General features: G+C 41.9%; 1 protein-coding gene across 2 annotated transcripts in view; it reads right to left on the bottom strand.

Moving 5' to 3' along the window:
* DIAPH3 (diaphanous related formin 3) overlaps positions 1-23,756 on the bottom strand; it is a 112,681-nt gene extending 88,925 nt beyond the window's left edge. Inside the window, exons 1-13 of one of the 2 annotated variants that reach the window (XM_083435808.1) lie at positions 23,584-23,756; positions 21,950-21,982; positions 20,111-20,287; positions 18,309-18,413; positions 15,327-15,457; positions 14,056-14,130; positions 13,037-13,106; positions 10,195-10,331; positions 8,287-8,392; positions 5,221-5,331; positions 4,712-4,830; positions 4,269-4,385; positions 323-441 (exon numbers count right to left, since the gene is read on the bottom strand). In XM_083435808.1, the coding sequence (XP_083291934.1) occupies positions 323-441; positions 4,269-4,385; positions 4,712-4,830; positions 5,221-5,331; positions 8,287-8,392; positions 10,195-10,331; positions 13,037-13,106; positions 14,056-14,130; positions 15,327-15,457; positions 18,309-18,413; positions 20,111-20,287; positions 21,950-21,982; positions 23,584-23,715 (1,432 nt within the window). In that variant the 5' untranslated portion in view covers positions 23,716-23,756. Of the gene's footprint in view, positions 1-322; positions 442-4,268; positions 4,386-4,711; positions 4,831-5,220; positions 5,332-8,286; positions 8,393-10,194; positions 10,332-13,036; positions 13,107-14,055; positions 14,131-15,326; positions 15,458-18,308; positions 18,414-20,110; positions 20,288-21,949; positions 21,983-23,264; positions 23,416-23,583 lie in introns of those variants that run through there. The other variant, XM_083435809.1, reaches the window with a different exon arrangement.
* Between the last annotated feature and the right edge of the window lie 266 nt (positions 23,757-24,022).

Below are 24,022 nucleotides of genomic sequence, written 5' to 3'. Positions count from 1 at the left end.
GTCAGAGCAATCAACAGAAGATGAGTATTGAAGAATGCTTAATGGTGACTCAGTTGCCCAGTATTACTTCTCTCCCTTCTTATAATAAGACATGTCAACACATAGCCAGCTGTGATATCAGGACAGCTAGAAAGCCCAGTAGCTATCAGAGACCACAGAAAACAGTGTTAAGTGGGAAGGTAATTGTGACCCATTATTGTGGCCCACAGCTATGCTTTCTAAGCAGTTTTTTAAAGAGGAATAGGTTTGCTTTTAACCACATACCAGCTAATCTTTTTAAACATGTTTTTTATAGGAAGAATAATAATATAAAAAGACTTACTCATTAAATGACTGAAGTCTACATCCAGTCTTTTACGATAACTAAAATCTGGGTCTACTCCACTTCGATGTAAGACTATCTGTGAAATGCACTCTTCAATTAACTTAAAATATAGTGGCCTATACAGGTGAAAGAGAAAAATACATATTGCAGAACAAGCTGAAAGTTCTTCATTCTACAAGTAATGTTGCTTCTGAGAAGCAAAGGTTTCATATTACAGGGTTTATTATTAATATTGATTCAATTTATATCCTGCTTTTCCGCCAAGGGAGCCCACAGTGGTATGTTAAGGTTTTGTATTTATTTTTAAGAAACTTCATTTCAGAAAAAAGAACTCTTGAAGCCTGGAGGCCTGATCAAACATTACTTTCTATGACCCTAGCATTATTCTGCCTCATGTGATACATGCCAGTCCTATGTGGTTTGATTTTAACAATCAAAATCTGATTTAAAAACTGTTTAGTGTTACTTGCAATAATGATGTAACAGCTGACTATTTGTAAAGCAGAGAAGAAAAGAAAACTGCTAAGGGCCTTTTACATAGTGCTACATTGGTTACAACCAAAGTGTCATAATATGTCTTGTCCCACTACATAAATCAGGCCAAGAGAACAATAATATGTTCACATGAAACAAGGCTCTAATGCACATGTTTTTTTTTTCAACATAGTCATCCATTATGATGCAGCATGTTTGACATGGATAAAGGAAAGGATGATACTAAAAAAAAATACTAGATTGCTGGATCTGTAAGGATATGATATGGCATGCATATCTGTGGCATGAAAAAGCAAAGGTCCATAAAGACTTTTTAAATTAAACTGTAAAGAGAAGCTTTTTTGTTGTATGCTCCAGGTATAAGAATCTACTTAAAAGGAAACCGCCATAGTTGCTATCACTCATAGAGGCTTGTGCCTTTCCTCCTGCATGGAGGAAAGGCTCCCCTTCAGCACCGGGCACTCAGCTCTAAGGCAGGTCTTGCACACAGCAAGCACAAGAAAGGCCAGCACGGCGCCTGTCTGTCTGCCCTGCCACAAGTCTTTCCATTCCTAACAGCAAGGGCTGGAAGACTGGCTGGCTGGGCTCCCTTACCCGCTTGCTTGCTTGCTTGCTTACTCCGAGGCCGCCTCAGCTCCTGGCAACCAGCATGCCCTAGCCAGCCCCAGAGGCACCATTTGCCTTGGGAGCTTGTAGCCAGGGCCGCTGCAACAAACAGCTGTGCAAGCCTTTGGGAGGCAGAGAAGTGAGAGAGCATCAGGAGGGAGGGAAGGAAAGAGGCCAGTGTTGCCCATGGCACCCTTGACCATATGATTCAAAGCACCCCAGGGTTCCACAGCACACTGGTTGAAAACCACTGGTTTAATGGAACCAAGACCTGATTTCCTAATGGGGTTGCTTGAGAGTAATGAAAAACTGATTTCTAAAATGTATAAAATGTTAGTAGACTAGGATACTAAAGATGAACTGGTTAAGGAAAAAATAACACAATAGACTAAAGACATAGGCCATAATATTGATATGGCTTCTTGGAAGAAGTTATGTGGAAAGGATATGAAATTTACTGCTTTGTTATACACTAAGAGGAAAGTATCTTAAAATGATGTACAGGTGGTATTTAATGCCAAATAAACTGGCCAATATGTATAAAAATGTGTCATGTAAATACTGGAAATGTGTGCAGATAGATGCGTCATTCTTCCCTATGTGGTGGACATGTAAAAAAGCAATAGGTTTTTGGGAAATGATATGTAATGAAATGAAGAAAATGTTTAAATGGGCTATTCTGAAAAGACTAGAAGCTTTTCTTATAGGTATAATAGGGATGTATGTTCCAAAGAAGATGGCCAGATTATTTATGTATGTGACAACAGCAGCTAGAATATTATAAGCATGGAAATGGAAAGAAGAGAAAGTTCCCACAAAGGAGGAGTAGCTTTTGAAAATAATGGACTATGCAGAAATGGCAAGGAGATTAAGAGAGCGAAATGATGAACTTTTTATAGAAGAATGGAGGACTTTCGTGGACTATTTTAAAAAGTATTACAGTCAAGTGAAATCACAGGCAGGAATCGAGATAAAAGCAGTATAAGAAAAATGATAAATTGTAAAAGAGAAATTTTTTGTAATGAAGATATAATGCAGTAGAAAGGGTTTGAGTATAAACACTGTGGAGGTAAGGGTGGGAAGTCCAGAAGAGACTCATTTTCTAGAATTGTCAATTGGGATTTGGCACAGAAACCACCCTGCTTGCATAACATGATGACCTCTGTCAGGAGAAAGACAGGGGCAGTGTGTTCCTGTTAATCCTCCTCGACTTTTCAGGGATACCATCAAGCACTGTATCCTCCTGGAGAGGCTATCCGAGTTGGGGGTGGATGGCCACTATTTTGCATTGGTTCCACTATTTTGCATACTTGGATGGCCGTCTGCAGTGGGCGATGCTTTAGGAGTGTTTTTTTGGCACCATGAGGCCTTCAATGTAGGGTCCCTCAGGGTTCAATTCTTTCCGCTATGTTACTTTATATCTACACGAAGCCTGGGTTTTGGAGTGTGTTGTCAATGGTAATCTGCTCAATTTCTCCTTTACATCTACAGGTGCAGCAGTGGGTGTTCTAGACCAATGCCTTGCCCCCTCAGGAAGGGACTGGATAAGAGCCAATAAACTGAAGCTTATTCCAGATAAGACTGAGGTGCTGTTAGTGGTGGTTCCCTGGGCTGAATAGATGGGAGAAGGCCCGTTCTTGCGGGGGTTACACTCCCTTTTAAGGAGCAGGTTTGTACTTTGCAGGTGCTCCCAGATCCATTATTGTCGTTTGAGGCCCAGGTGGCCTTGCTAATGCCTTCCATCAACTTCGGCTGGTGGATTACTTCAATGCGTTATACATGTGGCTGCCTCTGAAGATGATTTGGAAAATTCAGCTGGTGCACAACGGCCCAATTGCTCACCAAAACAGAACAGTTTGGGGGCATATGATGCCAATCCAGGCCCAATTTAAAGTGCTGGTGCTGACCTATAAAGCCTTACACAGCTCAGGACCTCAATAGCTAAGGACCGCCCCTCCCCATATGAACCAACCCAGACCTGTCCTCCAAGGCCTTCTCTATGTCCCTCCTCTCTGAGAAGTTCAGAGGGTAGCAACATGAGAACAGGCCTTTTCTGGGGTGGCCCATCTGGAATACTATCCCAAGAGAGGCTTGCCTGGCATCATCACTACATGTCTTTAGATGCCAGGCAAAAACATTTCTCTTTACCCAAGCCTTTGGCCATTAAATAATTTATGGTCTGTTAAAGGGGGACTGATATTATGATTTTTTTATTATTATGCTGCCTATTATTATGCTTTGTATTGTGTTTTTATTATTATGTTCCACAGAATATATTTTAAATGTTGTACACCACCCAGGAATCTTTTGATAAAGGGTAGTATATATATATTGAATCAATCATTATCATCATAATCTAAGTGACAGTTCATGTGTCATTGGAGACAGCTCAATCTTGCAAATAACTACTCAATCTACTCATGTAACCAGAGAAGGGAACACCTGCAAATCAAGACTTCTCTTTCATGATGAGAAAAAGCACTACCTAAAAAAATAAAATAATGGAAGGGAGCAGAGTTTTCTCATATGTCACTTTCAGAATTATATTGCTACCATGGGTAATCATGTGAATAGTTGTTTACAAGTGAGCTTGTTCCAATATATGAACTGGTTCTTAGGTATGCTGGCAGCAAGCATATGGCCCATTTTAACTTTAGTCTAGGAAAAGCCCAGTTTCCCTTGGAATTCCTCCTCTTATCAAACTAAGTAACTTGCATCAGTTCACAAGTTATTCCCTTTTCACAGGGGGGAAAAAACATCCAGGGGAAAATTCCAGGTGGTAAACATTATACAATCTTTTATAATAAATACCTAGGTAGGAGCTATTGCAAGTTTTCCTTACCTTATAAAAGAGTCATTTCTGATCAACAAGAGATGCTGAAGTATAGAAAGAAAATAGCTTTCTGCACTTGTGTCCTTTACAGTGTTCCACACCACATTGTAAACATCATTTGCTTCAGTATCCAGGTCAAGGATGATACAGCTAATTTATATTCTAGGCCATACAAGTACTTTACTCTTTCAAAGCAAAATTTATTTTTTATTATAATTTCAACATTTAAATAACCAAGCTGAGATGTGCACAGCTACTTCATGTGTTTGGCCCAAACTGCCTTCCCTGCTCGCCCGGACCCATAGTCCTGGAACAACATGCACTCTCATTTTCTACATCAGCACCTCTTACTTCCATTTAAAATGGAAAAAAGAAAGGCATCACCAATGGGATGCTTGCTACCAATCCCAGGTCTAAAATTTTTGGGTTCTCTGTCCTCTTTCAAAGGATATTCAAAGTCCAATCTGATATCTTCTAAACGATGGGAAAATTCAATCATGTCTTCTTCTGTATGTTCACAGAACACTTTTAGTTGAATATCCAAAGCATCATTCTTTAAGCATTTCAGTTGCTGCAGCAGGAAGGGAGAATACAATAGTGCTTAATTAATGACTGTGTATAAATATAAGTTATTCTGAACAAAATCCAATTTTTAACATAGCAAGGGATTTATTTGGGAGAATTTACATTAATTATTCAAATAAACAAATGATATATTTTAAAATTTGGAATACATTACATAAAACAAAGCTGGTACTAAAGATTATTGTTACTTCATTTTCATCTATACATTTGTGGATCAATTTTTATATGTAATCTTTCATTCTCTGTCTTAATAAATTACACCAAAAGGGGCTTAACACAACTTTTCCTCAGCCAAGAAAAATAAACTAATTTAAATATTAATTATCTCTCTCTCTCTTACACACACACACACACACACACACTATAGGGGACTTACTGGCACTTGCTCTTTCAATCCACAACGCATGAATTCATTTCTAATGTGGAGTCTGAAGTCCAAATCATCAGGAAACGTAACTAGTGCATTGATCAGCTGCATACAGGCTACCTGCAAGAAAAATAATATTTCAGAAGAAAACAGACCAAACAATAGTAAATTGCATGCGCTCAGCTTACAACCATTTATGACTTGATATTTTATGACTTGATATTTTATTACTAAAAGTGCAGGAGTATCAAGTCGCCATGACATGCAACCCAGTGTGCTACTTGTTAAATATTGCTAAAGGCTATCTAAATCAGGGTGATCCAACGGACGGCCCGTTTTTGGCAGCCCTCAACAACATGACACACTCACGCCCCCAGCCCTCATGCTGCCTTCCCAAAGCCAGGTAAGGAGATTCTGGGCTTTAGGAAGAAGGCATGAGGACTCCAAAGCCTAGTTAGTGCTTTCCCAGCTTTGGGAAGGAGGTGGGAGGGCTCTAGGACTGCCAGAGTCTTGTGGTTCCTTCCCAAAGCTCAGCACCTGGCTTAGGGAAGGCAGTGTGAAGGCCTGGGGGGGGTGTCAAATTTTGGCCTTGCTCCTGCCCCCTGCGTGACAAGGCAGTGTGTGGTCTACAGGTTACGTGTCAAAGTACTCTTGCAGCCCACTTGGCATGAAACTTTGGGCCACTTTGATCCAAATCATTTTAGATGACTACTGCATATATGTTAGACTCAATAGGACACAACCAACACATCTGGAAATGTATGCCAACATAAACCAATAACCTACCAGTTCAAACAACAAAAGATGAATAAAACAATTTAATTTTTCACCCATGTCCCCTCTCTCTCTATATATACATATATTACAAAAAATATACTGTATTTTTCTGTGTATAAGACGCCCCGTATTTTTTTTAACCCGAAATTAAGAAATCAGTATTTTAAACATCAAACAGAACAACTTTTTTTTTCATTTAGAGTGCCAGGGAGAGCTCCTGCTCTGCCTAACCTGGCTTGCCGCAGTGGTCTGCACTGGTTGGCAGAAGTAGTAAGTGAAATGACAGGCCTTCATGGTGCCTGCAGTGGGTTTCTTTAATCTGGCAAAATGTCCAGGTTTTCTTTGTGCCGAGTAGGTGCATGCCCTTTGAATGGAAACTGGGAGTGGAGCCTGTCAGGTAGTAGGACCCTGTGGGTGAGAGTTGAAGTGTCTTGTTTGTGAGTGTGTGAGAGAGATTCAAAGAGGGGAAAGTAAGAGAGGCTGGAGGAACTGGGAGCAGCAGCGGTGACAATGGCAACACGTCAAGTATGAGATGCCTGGGCAGCCGTGCTGCTCCACTGACACTGCGAAGGAAGCACTGCATAAGAGACAAGGAGCTGCTGGCTGCCTCTCTGGCCCACGTCGCATCTCCATTCATAGCCAACGCAGGCAGCAGCTTAATGGACTGATTCCCTCTGAGACCAGCAAGGAGGCAGCAGCGGAGGCCGGCAACCGCAGCTGCAGCCCACCTAGGTCTCAGCTCCAGGGCCTGCTCAGCCCCCTTTCAGTTGTGTGTATGTGCGTGTGTATGGGGGGCGTCCCCCTTTTTTGGTGCATTGTCTCAAGTGCCTTTTCCAAGCCACATTGCACTCTCGCCCTTTCGGTTGTTTGTTTGTTTGCAAACCTCTCACTGCAAAAATGACCCTCCTAATTCTCCCTTGCAGGCTTTAGTCGAACATCGTGTGTATGTGCTTCCCCCCCCCCCTAAATAATACCCCCAGGCTTCCTATGCTACTCGTAAGTAGTGTTTTTCTTAACCATCTATGTATAAGACAACCCCCAATTTCTGAATAAAAAAAAAATCAGCAAAAAAAAAAAATCATTCTACACGGAAAAATATGGTATATATATATTTACCTCGTATGCTACACATAGAATGTATGTAAATTCTTAATAAATTTCACACATCACAGTAAACCTACACATTAGTACAAAGTTTCCTTTAAATCAGGAGTGGGGAACCTTTTTCAACCTAAGGGCCACATTTTCTTACAGCCAACCTTCCAGGAACCACATGACTGCAATGGGCAAGGCCAAAACAGGTGAGGTCAGAGCTGGTGCACACCCACCCATAGGCAAATACCCATTACAAAATGCATGTAAGAGCAGTTGCCCAAGTTTGCTTTTTTCCTCCTCCCCCAGTACCATTTCTTTTTCTGTTACAGAAGTCTGAGGGTGCTGCTATTGATCTCTGGGAGCTTTTTGCAGCCGAAGGGCAGGATAAAATACTTCAAAATAAATGCAGCACAAGCCATATGCAGTTTCTCATACTCTCTTATGAAGCACCCAGGCTTCAAAAAAAAAAGTTTGGCTTCTTTTTTATATTAAACATCTATCTTTTTATTAAATTTATTAAATTTCAAACCTAATTGCTGGAAGAGGGGGATATTCATATATTGCAGCTGTGGAGGAGAGGGTTAGCTCAGCCAATAAGCATCAACAACAGCCTTCCATTGGCACCAACACAGGCTGTCTTAAAGTTAATTGCCAATGCAAGGGAAGGTGGGTGTTCAGTAAGCTACACACCATAGCATTCTTACAACAGGAGAAAAAAGCTTTTGCAGTTCTAAATCCAACACCCCAAAGACCATTAGCCATTAAGATAAAAAGCCCAACCACTATTCAGCTATGTATTTTTTCAGACCAAGTATGTTATCTGGGCTTATAAGACTTTTAGTGCACATGTTCCACAGTACTTCAACCCCCCAAACTCCATAACACTTGGGAAAATATGAACTTCTGGTTTTGCTTTTTAAAAAATCCATCACTCTTGGTCTCAGGAAAAAGTACCTTTTCCAAGTGGTACAGTAGATTGCAACATGTTACTAATGTTGCGCACATAAGCTCTGACATCCTAAGTGATCATCATAATAGAGCCATAATAGAGCCACAAATCAATACAATTGATTGCACAGAAATGTCACTGTCTGCCCATCTGCAAATAGAACTGGTACATATACCCAATCCTAGCTTTATTTTTAGTCTTCCTGAGACGCTGCCTCTGCTATAAAAAAACACACACACAAACTTATCATTTACTTGCAGATGGATGGAATTCCCCTGAAGACCTTCCACAATGGGACAAAATCTGTCAATGTTTTTCTCTTCTGCTGCTGTAGTCAAAGCGTCCAAAATTTTTTCAAGGCTATAACATGAAAAACCAAATAAATAATTTATATTTACCAATAAAAATAAATGGATTATAATAGCATAAAACTAATTTTAAAGCAATTTCTTTATTTATTGTCCTTAGAGCAAGTTAGAGGAGGACTATGCATAGAGAATTCTATATAAAGATTACCAACTGGAATGGAATCTTTATAATCTATTTATTATTACTTATCATCATCATCATCATTAATTATTATTAATTACTATTACAGTGGTACCTCGGGTTAAGAATTTAATTCATTGTGGAGGTCCGTTCTTAACCTGAAACTGATCTTACCCTGAGGTATCACTTTAGCTAATGGGGCCTCCTGTCGCCGCCGCGCAATTTCTGTTCTCATCCTGAAGCAAAGTTCTTAACCCGAGGTACTTCTTCCAGGTTAGCAGAGTCTGTAACCTGAAGCATCTGCAACCCGAGGTACCACTGTACTGCTACTACTACTACGATTTGTATGCCATCCTTTATCCGAAGATCACAGGGTAGTTTACACTACAAAAATACCCAATTTAGTAACAAACAAAAACAATACCCACCCACCCACAGTTTAAAAGGCCAGATTGTTTAGAAGAATTGGGAGAATTCCCCAGCAGCTGAAGTTTCCAAACCGTCTTCAGAGGCAGCCCCATGTATAACAAGTTCCAATAATCTAACCTAGATTACCAGAGCATAGACAACATATGTAAGGCTATTCTTGCCCTGACAGGGGTACAGCTGGGCCACTAGTCGAAGCCAATGAAAGGCACTCTGCACCACCAAGAACACCTGAGCCACAAGTGGGCTCTACAAAGTGGGAAAGTGCACTCGTGTGATTGTTTCAATGGCCTGAACCATTTGGATGTTCTACAAGTCAGCCCAGGCTTCAACAAGTGTGCCAGTCACATCAACCAGGGCCCTCTGGAAACCAACTGAATCCATCAGCCTCTGAGGGCTAGCACAGGCACAGGCACTAACTGCCTGTGCAGTGTACCCCTTACCAGGCATGCCCCACCCCTACACCACACCTCCCCTTGCCCAGAGCCACTGTAATTGGAGTCCCCCTGCTCTCCGCAGTTCCTCTCTTCCCATACACATCTTACCTCCCTTAATATAAACAAACAAACCCAAATAAAAAACACACAAATTTAAAAGCAATTAATTAAAAAAAACATTTTAAACAAATAAAGCAAGGCGATCACCAGAGAAGATGATGTTACGGGGGGGGGGGGGTGATTGCCCTTGTCTCCTCCTGAAACCATTTCCCACAAAGGGACAACCCCCCCCCCCCATTGGACCATGTCTTGATATAGCCACCAGTTCCTTGGTAGATTGAGCCCAGATGGGCTCTCAATCGTTCAGTCAGCAGGGGGTGAGACGGGGGAGGCTTCCCTCTGCCAGCCAAAGGTGCAAAAAGGCTGGCTTTCTTAAGAGAAGGAGGAATTCCAGCAGTTCTGGAAGAGGGCCTGCTAAACAGCTCACCTCCTCCAATGGTGGTCTCTGGCTGCTGCCACCTTTGAGAGCAAAGCACCAGTTCCCTAGCTTTAACCCTTGTGATTGTACAGATGTTTGTAAAACAGGCCTCCATTCTGTACATCTTGGCAAAGCCTTGTTTGCAAACACCACCAAAACAATGTGTGCTTTCCAACAAAAGCTTTCCATGCATGTTTAAAAATGCTTACTGCCAAGGTATTGGTATTTTCAAGATTAAACTTTAGGTCTCAATACAACCATTTCCAATTAACAACTTTCACCTACTTATTTCTAAGTCACCAACCAACTTAGATATTCAGTGCTGTACTTACATGTTTTCCTCTCCAACAATACATATTGCAGAAAGAAGTTTAACTATATCAGTCATCATGCTGATTTGTTTAGGATCAATTGCTTTGGCCAGTAATGAAAAGCTTCTCTCTTCACCCATTATTCTTTCCAAACCATACTAGACAAAACAAAAAGTGATAGTTAACAGAAAGAAGGCAAGTGCCATCCATTTATAGAATCATAGAATCATAGAGTTGGAATAGACCACAAGGGCCATCGAGTCCAACCCCCTGCCAAGCAGGAAACACCATCAGAGCACTCCTGACATATGGTTGTCAAGCCTCTGCTTAAAGACCTCCAAAGAAGGAGACTCCACCACACTCCTTGGCAGCAAATTCCACTGTCGAACAGCTCCTACTGTCAGGAAGTTCTTCCTAATGTTTAGGTGGAATCTTCTTTCTTGTAGTTTGGATCCATTGCTCTGTGTCCGCTTCTCTAGTTTACCAATTCTCCTAGCCACTTTCAAAATACAAATATTCCAGGTAGGCAGGACTGCACACTACTCAAATGACTGAAAAACTACCATGTAGTATTTTGTTGAAGCACTCATACAAAAACCCTATAACAATAGGAATAAAATAACAAGGAAGAATACACAAGTGGAAATTTGCTTAGGCTCTTACAATTCTCAGAATATTTACCTCATTGGCCTGAATATAAGTTGTACTTCTTTTCCAAATTCTGACCACGAACAGTTAAAAGAGCAGCTAAAATTTACGACCTTGCAAAAATTGGCTTTTATGATAACACTGCTGAAACAAACATATAGTAAAATGGAACGGGTGGGAGAGCCTGTGGAATTTTAAGGGAGTGGCTTATATTGGGTAGTTTTCTTTTCTCCCCTCCCCCAAATTTTAACGGTGTGGCTTATTTGCAGGTGCAGCTTATATTCGGGCCAATACGGTAATACTCAGCCACACTATACACACCCTTCACATTACTCACACACTGTAAACTTATACTACAGGCATACACGCAGTCTAATAATTGCCTAATACCGCCACAGTGCATCCTTCCACATCTGTCGCTAAGCCTTGCATGCTCAGTTTTTTAAAGAACCTGACTATTGTATGTGTGCTATCATACATGTGGGGTGGAATGGGGGACATCCCCACTTACGCACATCCAAGTGATGCAAGCAGGGGGGTGGAATGCAAGCCTGTAGTGGAAATGCGGAAGACAATTGTATTTTGAGGAGTGAGGTGGCATGTCCCTTTCCCTTTAACATCCCCAGTTTGAGGTCTGCTGGATTCTCACCTGTCAGGAGTTTATTGGGTTCTTCTGTGTTGCAAGTGTTGGCTGGATGCCGGCTGCAGGTAGTGGGAGACTCTCAGCCGCTCTGTATTAATCATGAGTAATGCCAGGTGCACTTGAACGCATCAAGGCAGGCTATAAAAGTCATAGGTGGGAGGGGCCTGGTGAGCTTCTGCCCAGATCAAAGGACCTGATGATGGGACACCAACGGTTGGGGTTCTCCTCCTGCTGCTCTACCTGGGGTTCCGGGCAGCTGAAGGGGAGATTGAGTAGCCCATGTCGGGTATGTTTTATGTTATGCTTTGTATGCCTGCTAATGCTTTGTATGCCTGTTAATAAAACTGTTCTGGTTCCCCTTCCTCCACCTCATTCCTTTTGTCCTGATATCCTTGAAAAGAACTGTTGTATTTGGCAGCACAAACCCCCATATAAGTGGGAATTCCTGTATCCCACAGTGGAGCCACAGAAAGAATGTGGTTGGTCAATGGAGCCATGGACTCAAAAAGGTTGAAAACAACTGTCATAGGCAAATGATTAATTTGCAACATTCAGTATTTTTATACAATCCCATTGTTTCACGTCCAGTCTTTGGCTTTACATGTTTCATTTTCATATGCATCATCTGCTATCTGTGTAAGCACATAAAGTTTTTCATAAATATATTCTGCATGTGTCAACTGTTTTACTCCTAACTGCCATAGTTAAATTTTAAGTGAATATTTATTTAGCAGGGAGTGCAACAGATACAGTATCTTCTGCTGCTTTTGGAACATGCGTAGGGTCTTATATAGAGACAATGCTGTCCTGCAGAAAGGAAACTGGACTTGGATTTAAAATAAATGTGTGAGTTTCAGTGTGTAAATTTTGAAGTTTGATTCTACCAGTGGACTAAGCTACCTTCTTTTTCCAATTGGCACCTCATAAAAATGCATGAAGGCCTCCTAACGAGGAAACTAAATTAGTACTATGAGGTTGAAATCCTAAACACAAGGGGAAGGGGGAGGAGCCCCATTGGACACTACAAGATTAACTTGTAGATTAACTATGATCTTTTGGCACCTCACTGGCTTGATTCGCAGATAATGCTTAACATGTAATGCAAAAAAGAAACTATTATTGAAGGGAAATGTGCAGCATTTGTCTTAAAAATATAAAACAGTATAGAAATGAAATGAAATGAATATTCCATCATCATCATCATCATCATCATCATCATCATCACTACTACTACTACTGCAGCACTTTTAAGCCACTGGCATAGGCATAGCTTTCTGTTAGGCATGAAAATAGTTAAACCATAACATACCAGATATTGACCCCAACAAGAACTGAACACAGGATTGCAGCTTCAATTTGTGTATCTAGTTATGTAAGTGCCAGTAGAATCAAGGATATGAGACAAAGGTTGGCATGTCACTTAACAACTGTTAACAGTATCAGTTATGTGTGTTTATACTTCATTTCTTCTTGAAAGGAAAGCGTCACTGAGTTTAATAGGGCTTATTTCCAAGTAACCAAGTACTGTATATGACAGCAGTCTTAAATAATTAAGCAAATGATGTTGCTAACCTTATTATTCATAAAGGCCTTCAAACACTGTATGATCTTGTGCTGTAACTTCTTCAGAATTTGTTCCTGTCTGAAACAAATTAAGGACAAGAAATTTATATCATAATGCAAGCTATTCTACTCTTACTGAGGAGTGTATTAGGGCTGGGCAATATCTGCTTTTCAACATTGTGATGCATCACCAGCAGAGCATTACAACATAGTGATATATCACAATATCTGAAAATGAGGAGGAAGGAGGACTTCAAAGTGGTTTGAACTAGTTTAGTAGAGTAGCCAGTTAACCCTCCATAGCCATTCCTCATTTACACCACAATGCAGCTCCCATCTGCACCAATGGGACAGCATACACTGACAGCACAGCATCACCTTGCCTAAGCACCTCACCGCCCCCAAGCGGACACACCAGCTCCCTCCTAGCCTACCCCATGGCCATTGCCACCTCACTGCGTTCCCAACAGCTCCAGCACCACAGCCAGCCCTACTACTTCCATCTTGCAAGTAGCGACTTGAAGGGAAATGGGCACCGCCGCCACCAATCAACCATGAAGGTACAGGGCCGGAGATGAGGAAAAGGAGCCAGCGCTGCTGCTACTGCTGTCCCCCACATGCTCCCATCACAGGGGCTTGCAGGAGGCACCAGGTGTGAGGCAGAAGGGAGGGGGGAGCAGCCCACTTGCTCAGCCGAAGAAATGATGGGCGGGCAAGCAGCGAGCACAGCACAAAGCACAAGAGGTAGGTGCAAGCACGCTGCCACCCCCAACCCCACTCCAGTATCTTTGGGGGTGGCTGGCTGGGCTGTGGAGGGAGGGAGCGGGTCTTGAGTGGCCCTGCTGGGCTCGCTGAGGATTGAGGAGGCCATGCCTGAAACGCTGGCAACACCTGCTGGCATTCATGGTATATTGCCTGGCCTAAAATTGTGAAATCATTGCTGCAATGCAGGTTTCAAAACCGGTTTTGGGCGATGAATCAATACATCACCCAGGCCTAGACTGTATATTTGTAGAAAAAAATCTTACTGCTTTGCTTCAACCAATCTTTCCAAGATGTCCAGTAGTAATCCAAGTCCTTCATATCCAAAGTTCTCGACCCAACTGAAAGTATTAAGAGGTGGTGAAAAATATATTTTGAATATTGTATCCATTAGGTGACCTTTTATTTCAAGCAATTACTATAGTTATATAAAAATAGCGTCAAGAGCTCAGAATCCTTTCCGTGTGGTGGGCAGCAAGACACCCACAAACCAGGAGACACAGATTTTTGCAGGCCAGTTTGATTTCTAGATTGGAATGTTAGTCTTGGCTTTGAAGTTTTAACAGCACTGATAATCTTTACACATTCCAAAATCTAAACTCCCCATCGAAATCTAAACTCAAAAATAAGCAAAGACTTGCCGGCAACCTGTATGATATTTGAGAGAGGGATGTGTGTTTCATATATCATTTCCCAACTTGTTTACTGCTGTTTGGTACTTATCTGCACATAGATAAGGAGGATGCATTCTTTATAGTAACAATGCCGATCATGCGGCATTAATATTGCAGCTCTGCTCCACATCTCTTCTCAGTAGCCCTACTGTGGGACACAAACAGTTGACACAGAAAGGGCCTTGAAAAGGTGCGTAGACAATGCTAGAGAATAAGTTCTGAAATGTGTGAACATTTAGTGTTCATAAATGACTCTAAACAATTTATATGTAGACATTGCCATAAAACACTACAGCTAGTATTAAAACTGTTTATTTAATCAAATTCTAATTTTAGTTCAAGAGACCTTTTGGCAACATCATAATGATATGGAGATTAATTTAGTATCCAGTGAATGAGCAACACAGATTAAGTACACGAGCAGCATAGCAATGCACACATGGGAGAATCATTGAGCTGCTATAAAACAAAAGCACCATCTTTTCTCTGGATCACAACACAAACTGTAGTCACTTGTTCCTACTTTAAAGTCCAATTCTGCTATCCCTACAACTTCAGCAAAAATATTAGACATGCAACTTCATATTTCTAATACCACTTGTATATATTTACAGGGGGGAAACAACAAGACATCTAGGAAAGGCATTTGGAGGAAAGTGACTGCCACTGATATTCAGAGATCGAGATTCTGGAAAAACTCTACCTTAAACAAAGTTATAAACACACCTGGTAAAAGACAACACCTTATAAAATTTTACTAATTTGCTTTTTGTTTACTGAAGGAAGATGGTCATATAGAAATACAGCGACACACCTTTTTAAAAAAAAAGAAAAAAGAACAACTTTTGAACTACTTGAATTACCTGACAGGATTGCTAGTCAATGACACGCGGAGGGATTCTAAGCAACTGACAAGTTTTTCATCTACTGTTCCTGATTTCAGTTCATATATGAACTCCTGTGGTGAAATCTGCTTGCTACTCTTGAGACACCCCTGCAAGGAAAGTAATACTTGCTCAATATCTCAGTTCACTGCATTTTACCAGTTACAATTCACAAGCATCTCATTAAACTACTAACTTTTAGAGAAACTCAGTATTTAACTAAAGCAATTTTCTAGCTAGTTTAAAATCATAAAATATGAAGATTGTATAACTTAGAAAGCTGGAATATAGATGCAATAAAATAAATGATAATTTAAAATTATATCTAGCTGATCATAAAAATTAAGCAATTACACATGGTACATAGGATTACTTGGAGAGCATTACATGTTTAAAGTTAACTATCTCCTTACATTTATACAAGTAGTATTTTTTAAAAATAAAAAATGTATTTATAGCCTGCCCTACATTACAATAGATTCCAGGTTGGGGTACAGAAGGTGCATAAAATTAACTAAAAACAACTAACCATAAAGCAACACATAATGGTCACTAACACTTTTAAAACTACTAGATTGGGTACTCACTCTAAGAACAAATACACTAATCATCTGCAAGTGCCTCCCTAATGTATCCTCCCAAACATGCTAGCTTGGCATGTGCTGGGGGACCTGCAGTACAGAAAAAACTGAAACGTGTCATTACCCACCTGCATACTGAGCAGTGTACAATTTAAAATTAAATCTCAATACAAACATATTCAATTCTGTATTTTAAAAAATGAATACTTATCTAATACACTGTGGCCACAACTGCATCAAGCCAGTAGAATGATGCCCAGCCCTTTGCAGCAGCTTTTAAAAAATGCAACAAAAGCCATATGGATTTCATGAGCAAAGGTTGCTGTGTTTATAGTTTCCCCTGGATGCTATATCTATAGTAGCCTCCAGATGCTGGATCTGCAGCAAGGGGCAAAGGTGGCTCTTTTGCCAGTTTATCAGGAAGCCATATTGTTGAAGACAGGTTAAGGTATTCTCCAGGTCCTAGTGGGACGTTGCACGGCAGGGGAACCTGATGCAGTTCTGAATATAGGTAAATGTAAATGCCTTTAAGGCACAGGTTGTTCATTTTGAAAAGATTCTGGAAGCTAACTGAATTGAAGAGTCTTTACCAATACTGGTTTGTCTTTCAAACCTTATGAATCCCCTGTGTTTTGGAGAGGAGGGGCCTATAAGGACATGTAAATAAGTCTCTGGACACAGGAGGGTTTACAACTTGGGTATTCCCTAGCTCTTAATCTAGCCTCTTTTCTTCCCCCCCCCCTTTCTTTTTGAGAGGAGATCTTTACTTTTGGCCCTGGTTTCCACTAAGACATCTGTGAGAGCACCATTTCAGGGAGCAAGACCAAATTGGAATTAAAGGCTGAATCCACTCCATTCCTAGGCAGTAGAAATAGGCAACCTAGGAACCTGTGTACTGAACAGCTTTGACCTCTCTTCTTTCAAGAGTTGCTTCTTTCTGCTTCATTCTGCCTTGTCCTACCCAAACAAACTAAATTGCCATGACTGATAGTTACTGGGCAAACTAAAGCAATTCATCAGATGAAAATGAAACACACCTGTTTGGTAGATAAAGCGTTGTAAATCATTCATACTTCATTTAAATGAAAGAGGCACTGTTTTCATTTTCTAAAAATAGCAGAACTAACAAACTTACATTGAGATTTAATAGTAGCCTAAATAGCCAGGAGTACCTTTTACCAACTATAGTGTACCAATAGGGTTAGCCTAGCTGTGGAAATTCATGAATTGATAACCTCAAAACTTGATTATTGCAAGGCTCTCTATGTGGGGCTACCCTGTGCCTGGTTCAGAAGCTCCAGCTGATGCAAAATGCTGTGGCTAGTCTGTTGATGTACCTGTCGGAAATCAAGCCTATATCGGGAGTAACTGGCAACACTCCCAGGCACCCGGCTTGGTCTCCCGTTAACCTCCCTGACTGCATTCCCCAGCAAGATCCAGGCTAGGTCTCGATAGGCGATTCTTCTCAGCGTGGGAAGAACACACCCCTCCCTCCTGCTCTCCCAGCAGGGAAAAGGAGATAGACAGAAACGTAATTACATGCTTTTATTCCTGTCTTTGCATCATTACAGAAAACATGACTGCTCTCTTCAAGCTCCAGCAGTCGAGAGACAAACACCTCCTGTACTTCCTGTACAAGAGCAAGAGGAAGAGCTCATATTACACTCTGAGCTAATTCCAGTGCATTGCCCTGTGAGCTGACTGTCCCCGTTTCCCACGGACAGTCACAACATTCCCATCATGTTTACTTTTCAAGCTAGCAGTTTGCAGCTGCATTGGTTCTATATCGTAACAGTACCAGCACATAATTCCAGTGCTTAAAAGCAAGCACTGGCTGTCCATATTTAACCGGTCCAGGTTCAAGGTTCGTGCGTTAATTTACAAAGTTAATTTGTAACAATATGAGTCCATAATCCCTTATATCCAGGCCCAAACACTGAGATCTTTGAGTGAGTCTCTGTCAGTGGTCCCCCGTGGCTCAGATATGCAGCTCATAACTAACCAAAGTTATGAATTAAGTATAGTGGACCCAAGGCTGTGAACTCCCTCCCAGCTGAGCGCCTTCCTTGCTGAACCTCAGACACTTGACTCAGACTTTCTCGTTCTAGCACTTATTTTAAGGCGATGTTTGGTTTCATGATAAAGTCTTATCATTCTATTGTCCCGTTTGTTTTTATTTACACCACTTAGAAATGTGAATAAGTGGTATATAAATATCTTAACCAAATAACATGCAATCTGGCATGAACTGGACTGTACTTGTTGGGAGCTGTGATTGCAGTTGCTGATAAAAGTAGTGTTTCCCTTGATTTGCATCAATCTCTTAATATCTGTTAGTTTTTCTCCCACCCAAACACCCACTCCACTCAAGAGTGCTTACCACTTTAGAAGCAGTACTAATATATTGCACCACCATTTCTTTTTTGGTACTGAAATCTTTCTCTCTCAATGGTGCCTTCCGATCTTCATTTAAATTCATATCTTCCTAAGGGGAAAAGGCAAAACAGACATTACATACTATGATTTACCCCCCCTTCTACAAACAAAATCACCTTACCATAAACCAGGAATGAATAAAAGGTTCATTAGAATATGCTGGCAAATCCTGAGTTATTTGCTGTAGATTGCAAGGATTTTTTTATTTAACAAAAGCAACAAAATGATCCTATTAACTATTGAAATGTAGAAAGATTAGATTAACCTGGAGTGGATTTTTGTGTTGAAGGACTGTGAGCTCAGCTCAGCTCTGTTACAGTGAAAATGAAGATGTCGATGATACCAAGTTCTACCTCTCATTTAAATTGGAACCAGTGAAGTGCAGGGAATGTTCTGTGTGAGTTTCTGGGGGCAGTTGGAGGATGGATGGTGGCTAATGGACTGAAGTTGAATCCCAACAAGACAGAAGTAATGTTTCTGAGGAAAGGGGGATTTCCTGGTCCTGAATGGGGTAACTGTGTCTCTGAACAACCAGGTGCGCAGCCTGGGAGTCATTTTGGACTCACAGCTGTCCATGAAGTCACAGGTTAATTCTGTGTCTAGGGCGACTGTCTACCAGCTCCATCTGGTATGCTGGCTGAGACCCTGCCTATCTGTGCACTGTCTCACCAGAATGGTACATGCACTGGTTATCTCCCACTTGGACTACTGCAATGCACTCTACGCGGCACTACCTTTGAAGGTAACTCAGAGACTACAATTAATCTAGAATGTGGCAGCTAGACTGGCGACTGGGCGTGGCCACCAGAACCATATAAAACCCGTTCTGTAAGACCTACATTGACTCCTAGTACATTTCCGAGCATAATTTAAAGCCCTAAACAGCCTTGGCCCTGTATACCTGAAGGAGCGTCTCCACCCCCATCACTCAGCCCAGACACAGAGATCCAGCACTGAGGCCTTTTGGCGGTTCCCTCACTCCAAGAAGTGAAGTTACAGGGAAACACACAGAGGGCCTTCTTGGTAGTGGCGCCCACCCTGTGGAAAGCCATCCCATCATATATTAAGGAGATGAGTAATTATATAACATTTAGGAAACATCTGAAAGCAGCACTACATAGGGAAGGTCTTCAAGGATTATGTTTTACAATGTATATATGCTGAAAGCCACTCAGAGTGGCAAGGACAACCTAGTCAGATGGGTAGGGTACAAATAATAAATTACTATTATTAATTATTATTAGTTGGGACTAGTAGAAATTATAGAAAGATGCAAATTAGGGTTTACTAATATATATTATTTATTGGTAACCATTTCCTTCATTATTGCTGCTCATTTATAAATTGCTCTCGTCGATTTTTCAAGAAAAAATAGTCAAAAATATTTTTGTTGCATATATAAAACAAGAGTAATGGTACTAGCATAATCTTTGCCATAACTATTTTGAAAGGTACCATTCCCCCTTATGGAATAATATGAAAATTAAGCTGGTGCCATAAGTGGACAAGGCTGTATCAACAGGCAAGATAGTAGAAGAGAGCCATTCATATAATGGACTGTAATACTGTCTGCCACTGCTAAAATTCACACACAACTAGTTGAACTATTTTTTAATGAGTGTGCAGATATAACTTTAACAGTGCTTTTATTGTGCAGAAAGAGAAACCCAATAGCATAGTGGGAACTTTAGTATTCTGTTTAAGATATCATTACACCTTCACAGCCAATTGAACAATTTCTCTTACCATCATTTTTTCAAATAGTGATAGGATCTCCCCGTCTGATAAAGGATTAGGAATGAAGTCATCCAAATCTGTAGATGGAGGCCAGCTGCTGGTTGTAGAATGCAATTGTTTCAGATTCATTATAGTTGGTCGATCTTTTTTGCTCCCAGGAATTCGTATACTTGAAAATCTATCAAACTGAACAAGAACTAAGAATAAATATGTCTAAAGTTCATATTATACACAGTGCATCCTAAAAATACTTCTTATACATGGGATCAGTAGTATCTCTTTACAGTAGCACTGAAATACAAAAAAGCAAAAACTTTTTTTTTTAAAAAAATGTTGTATACCTTGTACTATTTCATTCCTACCATCATTAGGTGACTCCGACTCATTGTGGCTTTGCTTAGACAAACACTAAACTTTGGTTTGATATTACAGGACTGCGCCTGGACGAGCCAGGTTGTACTTTGTCTTGATATACCAGGTACCTAGTTTACGGGTACTCCCAGCTTTGTCACTTGAGGTTCAGGTTACCTCAGTAGCTACAACCGCATTTTACCAGCATCGTTTGGTACATCAGCTGCAACCATTATTGGATTCGGATAGTTTGGCTGCATGGGTTCAAGCATCACTAGCCCTGAATATAAAGTATTGTAACTCACCCTTTGGAGAGCCACCCTTGAAGCTGGTTTGTAAGCTGCAGCCACTGAAGAATTCTGTAGTCTAGATGTTATTGGGCATTAGCTACTGACACCTGCGTTTTATGTCAGCATGCTACCAAGCATGCTATCAAGGTAAGTATATAAAGTCCTGAACAACATGGCACAAGTGTACTTTAAAAAATGCCATATTCCTTATACCCCTGCCTATACTTTGCAATTTGCTGCTGTGGCATATCCAACCACATGTGGCAGTCTTCAACAAAAAAATTGTACATTAGTATGGTGATACTGGGATTATGCAACTCTCTACCTAATCAGCAATAGCATTATTCAACAAACCATAGTAAATATAAACTACAGTTTAGGGTTCTAAAATAATTAAATAAGCAGTTGACTCACAGCAGTACTAGAAAGGTGATCTGGAATGCAAGCCTGAAGTAAACTTAGGCTCATACACATAATTCTAAACTATAATTTAGTATCATGCCCAAAGAAGTTAATAGGACCCCTAAATACATTCCTGCAGCAAAATCTTGCAATGCAAAATACCTAAAAATAAGGTAGGACCCAGGACTGTCATCTATAACTCTGACCTCCCAGATGTAGAAAGTTGTTAGCTGAATAGATAATGGAGAATTCCAGCCAAAACACAATAAACAGGACATCTCTTTCATAAGTGTGGAAGCATGGTTAAAGCATAGTTAACCAATGGCACACTCAACTTATTGGCTTGGTTTGCATGAATAATGCTTAGGATACCCATTTATTCCTCCTATACTTGTTTTGTCAAAAACTATAGTTTATCACTACATCCAATCTGGGCAAACTATTATTTACAACCAAACATTTAATTCCCAATTCTAGTTTACAAGCAAACTTGCCACAGCAAATTGTTATAGTTTTTATTGTTATTATTTCTTACTCACATTTATCCATTTATTGGTTCACTTACCCATTAACTAAAGAAAAAATATGAGATGGCATTATGGGCAGGGGGACAGCACATTAGCCTTAGGCAAGTTCATGTAGCACAAAATCATTATTTGGCATTACATCTGAAGTGAGTTACTGCATTTCAGTTAAGTGCCAAATCTGAATGACAAAAAGTGTTTATTTTACAAAGCAAGTTCCCATTATCTGTGTGGTAAAACATAGAGTTAGTCACAGCAGAATAAAAGCAAAATAATCTTACCACATCATCTGTCAGTGTCTTGATGTGCAAATGCTGTAAATAAAGAAACAAGCTCTTAATGCAGTTCAGATAGTCTACCAAAAATTAGCAAAGAAATTCTAGGTATAATTTCACTATGCAAGCAATATTCCTTCACTTTCCATCATCATATTGGTCTCTGTAAATGTGGAGGTAATCCTGATGATACCCCACTGGACAACCTCAAGAACCCATCCCATGGAACAGCCACAATTCCCTGGCCTGCTTGGCTTGGCTTGAGTGGCAGTAAGTGAAGAAGAACTGCCCCTGCTGCCCCCATTTTTTAAACCTGCTTATGCCCAGAAAAGCTAGCAGATAAGGAGACAACCATCCCTTCCCTGGGAACTCTGTATGAACTTGTGGCTAAGAGCCCCTTTTATCAGTATCAGAATAAAACACCCTAGGGCAGTGGTTATCAACCAGTGTGCCATGGCACCCTGGGGTGCCTTGAATGATGGTCAGGTGTGCCGTGGGCAACATTGGCCTCCATCTCTCTTTCCTTCCTTCCCTCCCTCCCTCCTCTGATGCCCTATTGCATCTCTGCCTTCCAAAGGCTTGCATGGCTGTTTGTTGCAGCAGCCCTGGCTCTGGGGCTGGCCAGGGGGTGCTGGTTGCCAGCAGCTGAGGCGGCCTCAGAGGAAGCAAGCAAGTGGGTGAGGGAGCCCAGCCAGTCTGCCAGCCCTTGCTGTTGGGAATGGACAGACAAGTGGGAGGCCGGACAGGCAGACAGAGACAGGTGCAGTGCTGGCCTTTCTTGTGCTTGCTGTGTGCAGTGCCTGCCTGGGAGCTGAGTGTCCAGCACTGAAGAGTGTCCAGCCTTTCCGCCATGCAGGCCCAGCGGCGCCAGCTGCTGCCACTCAATGTAAGATGCTGGCCTCACATTCTCTTTCAGCCAGTCTCTGTTGGGCTACTAAGGCTGGGGACATCCTCTTCTGAGGCCCCAGTGGGATGTCGTGAGGAAGCACCTCTCTTTGGGGCAGGGTGCGGGTGGCTCAGAGACCGGGGCAGCTTCCCCAAGAAGAGGGGAGAGGAGGCTGAGGAAACACTCCACAAAAGAAGGATGTTTGAAACGGGATGGGGGGCTGCTGGCTCTGCAGGCAAGGGGGGACCAAACTGGGCTTCGGAGGCTTGGTGCCTGTTTCCCCACAGGGGAGCTGCAGAAAGAACGTGGTTCATCAAGGGACTCAAAAAGTTGGAAAACCTCTGCCCGAGGGCCTCATGCTGAAAGAAAAGGCCTTCATTGAGCTTTTGTTTAAATATCCTAGTTATAGTCTTTTTATATATTAAAAAACCTCACCCTTAAAGCGGTTTACAAAAAGAAAATCCAGAAAAATGCACAGCTATCAGAGTTGGTGTAACTTTCCCAGCCTACGGGTGGGCTTGTCTAACCAATTATCTTCTTCAGCAGCTGCAAGGCGCCTCCTGGGCCTCAAGAGGCAGCCAGTTCCGAAGGAAAGTTCCTCGGCAGCATAATGGGGGGGGGGGGGTCGCCAACCGCCCCATGAGGGAAATCAGTTGCGTGTTGTTATTTTTTAAAAAGAGGTATTTTCCAGAGACGGGCCTCGGGGAGGGAAGGAAAGGCTCCCGGGAGCCCAGAGCTGCCTCAGGCTACTCACAAACTTGGGCTTTTTACTGCTGCTGCCGCCTCCTCCGCCCGCCGCCGCCTCCCAGCCTGGCTCGTCACCGTCGCCCCGGAGCATCCTGCTCCCTCCTCGGCCCTTCTTCCCCCGCGGCGCCCCCGGCTCCATGGCGCGCGCTGGGCTGAGGAGAAGGCGGTTGGCGAGGCCCCGCCCCCTCTGGCCCGCGCGCCCCGGGCCGTTGAAACGCCGGCCACGCCCTGGCTCGCAGCCCAGGCATCCGAATCTTCCCGCCACGGACTCCCCGCCCTCCCTGCCTTGCCCGCCTCTGCGCAGCCAATCCCAGGCCGCCGAGCATGGCCAGGGAGCCTCTCTCCTCTCTGATAGGTGGAAACGGGGCTCTCCGGGGAGAGGGAGGGAGGAAGAAAGTCCTGGATGGAGAGGCGCCGGGGAATCGCTGAGCCGATTGGCTGCCCTT

This window comes from Podarcis tiliguerta (genome assembly GCF_965153285.1).
Source record: "Podarcis tiliguerta genome assembly, chromosome: 4".
Classification (NCBI taxonomy): Eukaryota; Metazoa; Chordata; class Lepidosauria; order Squamata; family Lacertidae; genus Podarcis; species Podarcis tiliguerta.
The sequence above is the reverse complement of the archived record's forward strand: the minus strand, read 5'-3'. Positions and strand labels throughout refer to the sequence as shown.